This window comes from Cebus imitator, unplaced genomic scaffold (assembly GCF_001604975.1).
Source record: "Cebus imitator isolate Cc_AM_T3 unplaced genomic scaffold, Cebus_imitator-1.0 Scaffold188, whole genome shotgun sequence".
NCBI classification, from domain to species: Eukaryota; Metazoa; Chordata; class Mammalia; order Primates; family Cebidae; genus Cebus; species Cebus imitator.
Genome location: NW_016107503.1, coordinates 5,039,595 through 5,047,281, shown reverse-complemented (window position 1 = coordinate 5,047,281; position 7,687 = coordinate 5,039,595). Strand labels below are relative to the sequence as shown.

The 7,687-nt window shown below is 48.6% G+C and overlaps 2 protein-coding genes across 4 annotated transcripts in view; one reads left to right on the top strand and one right to left on the bottom strand.

Annotated features, from left to right (window-relative positions):
- LYSMD1 (LysM domain containing 1) overlaps positions 1–3,684 on the bottom strand; it is an 8,292-nt gene extending 4,608 nt beyond the window's left edge. The window contains exons 1-2 of one of the 3 annotated variants that reach the window (XM_017546292.2): positions 3,248–3,684; positions 2,774–2,962 (exon numbers count right to left, since the gene is read on the bottom strand). In XM_017546292.2, coding sequence (XP_017401781.1) covers positions 2,774–2,953 — 180 coding nt within the window. In that variant the 5' untranslated portion in view covers positions 2,954–2,962; positions 3,248–3,684. Of the gene's footprint in view, positions 1–2,773 lie in introns of all 3 variants that reach the window. The other 2 variants (XM_017546293.2, XM_037744903.1) reach the window with 2 other exon arrangements.
- Positions 3,681–7,687, top strand: part of LOC108316445 (sodium channel modifier 1) — a 4,792-nt gene continuing 785 nt past the window's right edge. The window contains exons 1-6 of the mRNA XM_017546290.2: positions 3,681–3,881; positions 4,148–4,218; positions 4,607–4,695; positions 5,109–5,206; positions 5,314–5,402; positions 7,395–7,589. Coding sequence (XP_017401779.1) covers positions 3,831–3,881; positions 4,148–4,218; positions 4,607–4,695; positions 5,109–5,206; positions 5,314–5,402; positions 7,395–7,589 — 593 coding nt within the window. The 5' untranslated portion in view covers positions 3,681–3,830. The remainder of the gene's footprint in view (positions 3,882–4,147; positions 4,219–4,606; positions 4,696–5,108; positions 5,207–5,313; positions 5,403–7,394; positions 7,590–7,687) is intronic.

The window sequence follows — 7,687 nt, the reverse complement described above, 5'->3', positions numbered from 1 at the left end:
GCCTGCCTCAGCCTCCCGAGTAGCTGGGACTGCCCAGCTAATTTTGTATTTTTAGTAGAGATGGGGTTTTTCCATATTGGTCAGGCTGGTCTTGAACTCCCGACCTCAAGTGATTTGCCTGCCTTGGCCTCCCAAAGTGCTGGGGTTACAAGTGTGAGCCACTGCGCCCGGCCCCTCATTCTAATTCTACTCATTCTTCTCTTGGCATCTATTTTTCTGAAAAAATAAATCTGATTAACCCACTACCCTGCTTCTAAATCCCCTATGCCTCCTCATTGGCTAAAAGATAAAAACGAAATTAGCATTCACGGGCTTTCTCAATCCGGCTCTCAAAGGAAATGTCTGGATTAATATTCCTCCGCCACCTATACATTTTGCTATCCTGTATTTTTTATTTTTCTTTGAACATTCCGTGATCTTTTTCACACTTTATTCACGCTGTTACTTCTGCCTGAAATGGTCCCGTCCCACCCCCGCCCAACTATCCCATTCTCTGCTTGGAAAACGTCTATTCATCAACTATCACTCCCTTTGTGCTACCTTCTTCAGGGCTCCCAATGCGTACTGTAAATATCGCTATAAGAATACATACCCTACTATATTGTTCACCTCTCTAAATATGTGCTTTGCCTAAACCCTATGAGTCCTTTAAGGGCAAAGATTGTGACTTGCTGTCTCTGTATCCCCAGTCAGTCATTAGCATCCTACAGACCTTGACACATAGTAGGGGCTCATTAATGCTTTATAAAAAATTATTAATTATAATTATCTAATTATAATAATTAGAGATAATGAAATATAGAAACCACAGATATAGTACATTAGTTCTTTTCTTTCTTTCCTTCTTTCTTTTCCTTCCTTCCTTCCCTCCCTTCTTTCTTTCCTTCCTTCCTTCCTTTTTCCCTTCTCTTTCCCTTTCTTTCTCTCGCTCTCTCTTTCTTTTCTTTTCTTTCTGTCACCCAGGCTGGAGTACAGTGGTACCACCTCAGCTCACTGCAACCTCTGCCTCCTGGGCTCAACTGATCCTCTGCTTCAGCCTCCCCAATACCTGGGATTACAGGCATATACCACCACGCTGGGCTAATTTTTGCATTTTTTTTGTAGAGATGGGGTTTCACCATGTTGCCCAGGCTGGTCCTGTACTCCTGAGCTCAAGTGATCCACCCACCTCAGCCTCGCAAAGTGCTGGGATTACAGGCATGAGCCACCACGCCTGGCCCACCCCAGCTCCTTTCCAACTAAAACTTAATCTTTTCTGATTTCCTGTCCCTTTTTTTTTTAAACAGAGTCCTGCTCTGTTGCCTAGGCTGGAATGCTGCAGTGTAGTGATGCGATCTTAGCTCATCGCAACCTCCAGCTCCCAGGTTCAAGCAATTCTCCTGCCTCAGCCTGCTGAGTAGCTGGGATTACAGGCAAGCACCACTACACCCCGCTAATTTTTGTATTTTTAGTTAAGACAGGGTTTCACCATGTTAGCCAGACTGGTCTTGTACTCATAACCTTAGGTGATCCGCCTGTCTCGGCCTCCCAAAGTGCTGGAATTACAGGGGTGAGCAACCGTGCCCAGCCCCTGTTCTCTGTTAATACCTTTAAAAACTCACCATATTCTGTCACTTGTAATCATTATTTGTGTCCTTGTCCATTTCTCATTAGGCCATAAATTACAGAGGACAGCAACCATATAGTTTATGTAAGTTTCTATATCCCAGGAAAGTTATCACAGTGCTTTAAATACAGCAAGCATACAAATGTTGGCTAAATTCAACATTTGTTTGTCTGAGATGGAACAAGAAAACAGGGGAGGGGGAAGGGAAAGTAATCTCATCAACTTTAATGATGTACATTTTTACATCTATCAAATTTCCCCCGTGCATGACCTGATATACTTGGTGTAGAGAGTACCTCTTTTGCACCAAGGAAGCCGCCTTACTGGAAAGAAGGCAGAGGAGGAACCAAGGGCAAGGAGAGGCAGGCACTTTAGGAACTGAGAACTAAAAATCAGCTCTCCATTATTTGCTATAAAAGTTTAATCACTCTCAATGTAAAATTTTCTGTGTGGCCTGTAATCCTAGCACTTTGGGGGGCCGAGGCGGGTGGATCATGAAGTGAGGAGTTCAAGACCAGCCTGGCCAACATGGGGAAACCCTGCCTCTACTGAAAATACAAAAATTAGCCAGGTGTGGCAGCAGGTGCCTGTAATGTAATTCCAGCTTCTCGGAGGCTGAGGCTGACTGAGAATTACTTGAACCTGGGAGGTGGACGCAGCAGTGAGCCGAGATCCGCCACCGCACTCCAGGCCGGACGACAGAGCGAGACTCCGTCTCAAAAAAAAAAAAAAAAGAAAAAAAAAAAAAGTTTCTGTATGGCTAATAGGGTCAGATAGACCTGTTTGAATCCCAAATCTGACACTCATTATTTGACCTTAGTCAAACTGGTTAACCAATCCAAGTCTCAGTTTCTTCATCTGCCAAAAGGGAACAATAAATGTATACTTGATAGGGATGTGAGGGTGAAATGAGCTGATGTATGTGAAGCCCCCAGCACAGTGTCTGGCATAGCAAAATTGGAGCTGTTCCTCTCCATTGGATTAGTAGGACAGGACTTGTCCCAACTGGGCAGTGCAACACTGTGATGGGAAAACAAAGATAAAGGTAGAACGGGGTGTAACACATTAGGAACATTTCAGGGGAGTTTACCTAGAAGGGCCACTACATTCTTCTCAGGACTAAATCCCTCCTGACTGTTGTCTGCACCCCAGTCCTGGAAAACTCACCGTCACCCCATATTTGAGTGCTAGTCCAGCCAGGGTGTCTCCAGGCTCCAAGTGATGCTCCAGGCGTCTCTCCCTCACTGGGGAGCAGGCCGATTGCACCAGGCTTCCATATGAACGAGCCCGGCTCCCTTGAAGAAGTCCTGACCCCCCTGGGGGGTGCTGTCTAGACGGGGAAGCCATCTCTTCACCCTGCCGACAGGTAGGGTTGCAACTGGGGGAGGCCCGGCCGAGACTGAGAGTGACAGGCCTTAAGTCTGGGAATGGATATTCAGGGGATTCCTTTCCACTTCTCTCTTCCCCTGTGTCCCCGCCTCCCCGGCACTACGCCACCTGCCCCCTCCCGGTTTCTCCTCCTTCCAAGCTTGTTATCCACAAATCTGTCCCTTGAGTATTCAGTCCCTCCCTGAATCTCTCCCCTGAGCACCCCACCGACTTTGAACTCCCCCACAACGCCTCGCTACATTGACCTCTGACCTTTGAACTCTAGAAATAATCCTCAACACTCTTTCCTCAGTTTGCCCCCAAGTCCGGTAGCCTGGCCTCGGGGGCCTCCCGCATCCCGGGTCTGCCCGGTCCCGGGGTTCGTCTGCTAGGGTCAGAAACAAATCAGGCCCACCCCAGGTGAACTGTCGCCGCAGACGAAGAGCGTGAAGATTGCGAGAGTTTGTAGTACACCTTCCACGCATCAGAGAGGTCACACCCTCACATTTCGGCTCCACATCTAGCTTTTTGTCCCTCCAAACGCCGCAGATCCGCCAAGATGCGAGGGCCTGGATCCAGCTGAGCGGCAAGCTCTTTGAGAAAAGACTTCATTTCCCATGAGGCTCCGCGTCTGCGGTGTCGCAGGGCACCATAGGAAATGCAGTTCCCTCCGTGCACCAGAGAGTAGATTTCCGGATCGCGCAATGCATGCGTGGAAGTGCATCCCCGGAAGTACGGGGGCCGACAGGAAGAGGCTGAAAACGCAGAAAGAGTTGTCCCACTCTTGCTACGGTGGCCTGGAGGAGTTGAGAAATCGGAACAAGAGAATTTATGGTTTCTGGGACTCACAGTCGTGATGTCTTTCAAGAGGGAGGGAGACGATTGGAGTCAACTCAATGTGCTCAAAGTAAGCGTGAGCAGAGAGGATCTAGAGCAGCTTCAGTCGCTCTCTGAAGGTTGGGAAGGAGCTTTTTTTCATTGCTGTGGTAACAGCTCGGGGGTGCAGGGGAGAACCAGGCGACTTAGAGCTGGGTAGTGACACCTTTTTCGGTCTATGCTCGCTATTCTCCCCAGGGTCCTTATTCCATTTGACTCCTCATTTCTCTCATTTCACTTCCATCCGTCTCTCCTATCTGCTGATGCCGTCCGGATTTCTTCCCCTTCTCCCTGCAGAAAAGAAGAGTCGGGGATCTGCTAGCCAGTTACATCCCAGAGGATGAGGCGCTGATGCTTCGGGATGGGCGGTAAGAGCGACGAGTGGCCCAAGCCTGAGGGTTCTATGGTTAGAGGCTCAACAAACTTTTTTTTTTCCTTTGAGATGGAGGTCTCGCTGGGTTGCCCAGGCTGTCCTCAAAATCTAGGGCTCAAGTGATGTTGCTTCCTCAGTGTCGCGAGTAGCTGGGATTACAGGCGGGCGCCACCATGCCCGGCTTCAACAAACTTTTGTTATTAATCAGGACAGCAGGAATATCTAGAATTCCTTGGCGGGAAGTGAGGATCGGAAGAAGTGGGAATTGGATGACCTGGAGTTGGGCTTTGGAAAGAGCTGCTAGGACAGGGTGGGACTTACTGTAGGGACTGGCCCAACCCTCTTCCCCTGGACCAGTTATCCTCTTCTCTCCCCCTGCTCAGTTTTGCTTGTGCCATCTGCCCCCATCGACCAGTACTGGACACCCTGGCTATGCTGACTGCCCACCGAGCAGGCAAGAAACATCTATCCAGTAAGTTTGGGGAAAGACAGGGTATGGGGAATAAACCCTCGAAATTTCTGCACATTACTCTTGGTGCTATGCTTTTTTTTTTTTTTTTTTTTTGGGATGGAGTTTCACTCATGTTACCCAGGCTGGAGTGCAATGGCGCGATCTCGGCTCACCGCAACCTCCGCCTCCTGGGTTCAGGCAATTCTCCTGCCTCAGCCTCCTGAGTAGCCGGGATTACAGGCACGCACCACCATGCCCAGCTAATTTTTTGTATTTTTAGTAGAGACGGGGTTTCACCATGTTGACCAGGATGGTCTCGATCTCTTGACCTCGTGATCCACCCGCCTCGGCCTCCCAAAGTGCTGGGATTACAGGCTTGAGCCACCGCGCCCGGCCGGTGCTATGCTTTTAATCTTGTTTCCCTTTCTCCTCAGGCTTGCAGCTTTTCTATGGCAAGAAGCAGCCGGGAAAGGAGAGGAAGCAGAATCCAAGACATCAGAATGAATTGAGGAGGGAAGAAACCAAAGCTGAGGTAATCAGAGAATGGAGAGAGTATTCTAGTCAAGACCCTGCTGCACACACCAGGCTGAAAGAGAAGAGGGCTGAAGCCTCTGACTCTGTCTCCCATCTCCTTATCAGGCTCCTCTGCTAACCCAGACGCGACTTATCACCCAGAGTGCTCTGCACAGAGCCCCCCACTACAACAGTTGCTGCCGCCGGAAGTACAGGTATGGGAGGGGAAAGCCAGAGGTCAGAAAGCTCAGAAGGAGACAGATGGCTCTAAGAGTTCTCCAATGTGTAGTCTAAGGAACACTGGTGTTCTGGAGATGTTACTTAGTGTTTCAAGAAAAGGAGAATTTTGGCCAGGCACAGTGGCTCATGCCTGTTATCCCAGCATTTTGGGAGGCTGAGGCAGGCAGATCTCTTGAGGTCAGGAGTTCAAGACCAGCCTGGCCAACATGGTGAAACCCCATCTCTACCAAAAATATAAAAAATTAGCTGGGTGTGTGACGTGTGCCTGTAATCCCCAGCTACTCGGGAGGCTGAGACAGGAGAATCGCTTGAACCCAGGAGGCAGAGGTTGCAGTGAGCCGAGATCATGCCACTTCTCTCCAGCCTGGGTGACAGAGTGAGACTCCGTCTTAAAAAAAAAAAAAAAAAAAAAAGGCAGGGGCTGGGTGTGGTGGCTCTTGCCTGTAATCCCAGCATTTTGGGAGGCTGAGGTGGGTGGATCGCGAGGTCAGGAGATCGAGACCATCCTGGCTAACGTGATGAAACCCTGACTCTACTAAAAATACAGAAAATTAGCCAGGCATGGTGGCGGGCACCTGTAGTCCCAGCTACTCAGGAGGGTGAGACAGGAGAATTGCCTGAACCTGTCGGGAGGGTGAGAGAGGAGAATTGCTTGAACCCAGGAGGTGGAGGTTGCAGTGAGCTGAGATCATGCCACTGCACTCCAGCCTGGGTGACAGAGTAAGACTCGAAAGAAAGAAAGAAAGAGAGAGAGACGGGGAGAGGGAGGGAGGATGTGATTTTTTTTTTGGGGGGGATAGAGTCTTGCTCTGGAGTGCAGTGGCATAGTCTTGGCTCACTGCAACCTCCATCACCTGGGTTCAAGTGATTCTCCTGCCTCAGCCTCCAGAGTAGCTGGAATTACAGGTGCTTGCCACCACGCCCGGCTAATTTTCTGTATTTTTAGTAGAGACGGGGTTTCACCATCTTGACCAGGATGATCTCAATCTCTTGACCTTGTAATCTGCCTGCCTCGGCTTCCCCAAGTGCTGGAATTACAGGCGTGCACCACCGTGCCCAGCCGAATTTTGTGATTTTTAAATAAAGTTTGGGAAATGGCACTTTGTAATTCTACTTGAAGAATAGTAACAGTATATTTTAAGAGCTATACAAAGTCTTTATTTTTATTTATTTATTTATTTATTTTGAAATGGAGTCTTGCTCTGTTGCCCAGGCTGGAGTGTAGTGGCGCGATCTCGGCTCGCTGCAAACTCTGCTTCCTGGGTTCAAGCAATTCTCCTGCCTTAGCCTCCCAAGTAGCTGGGACTACAGGTGTGTGCCACCATGCCCAGCTAATTTTTTGTATTTTTAGTAGAAGCGGGGTTTCACCATATTAGCCAGGATGGTCTCAATATCCTGACCTCATGATCGGCCCTCCTCAGCCTCTCAAAGGGCTGGGATTACAGGCGTGAGCCCCCGCACCCAGGCCAAAGTCTTAAGATTTAAAAAACTTTAGGGCAGGCGGATCACCTGAATTCAGGAGTTTGAGACCAGCCTGACCAAAATGGACAAACCCCATCTCTATTAAAAATACAAAATTAAAAATAAATAAATAAATAAATAAATAATAAATAAAAATACAAAATTAGCCGGGCATGGTGGCGCATAGCTGTAATCCCAGCGACTCAGGAGGCTGAGGCAGGAGAATTGCTTGAACCCAGGAGGCGGAGGTTGCGAAGAGCTGAGATTGCGCCATTGCACTCCAGCCTGGGCAATAAGAGCGAAACTCTGTCTCAAAAAATACTAAAAATGTTTATGCTAGCCTTTCTCAAATTCATGATTCTAAAATCCTTTGTATGCAGAACTTATTAGTATCTTGAGAAATATAGTTATACAGTTTAAGAAGCACTGTTTTAAGCGGTTGGGAGTCATAGGAGAGTTGGCCCTTTCAGCCTTACTGCTTTTACAGACTATTCTTCTCTACCTAGACCAGAAGCCCCTGGTCCCTCTGTCTCCCTTTCCCCTATGCCACCCTCAGAGGTCGAACTCCAAAGTGGGAAGATCAGCAGGGAACCTGAACCGGGGGCTGGCCCACAGGCCGAGGAGTCAGCAACTGACTCAGCCCCTGCACCTGTGAGCCCCACAAGAAGACAGGCCCTGAACCATTATCTCACCCTTCGAAGGTTAGTGTGCCTAATCAGTTTCCTCGGATTTTCTTTTCTCCCTCTCCCTCCATTTTTCAAAGCTATTCAATTGAATTTTTCTTTTTTTTTTTTTTTTT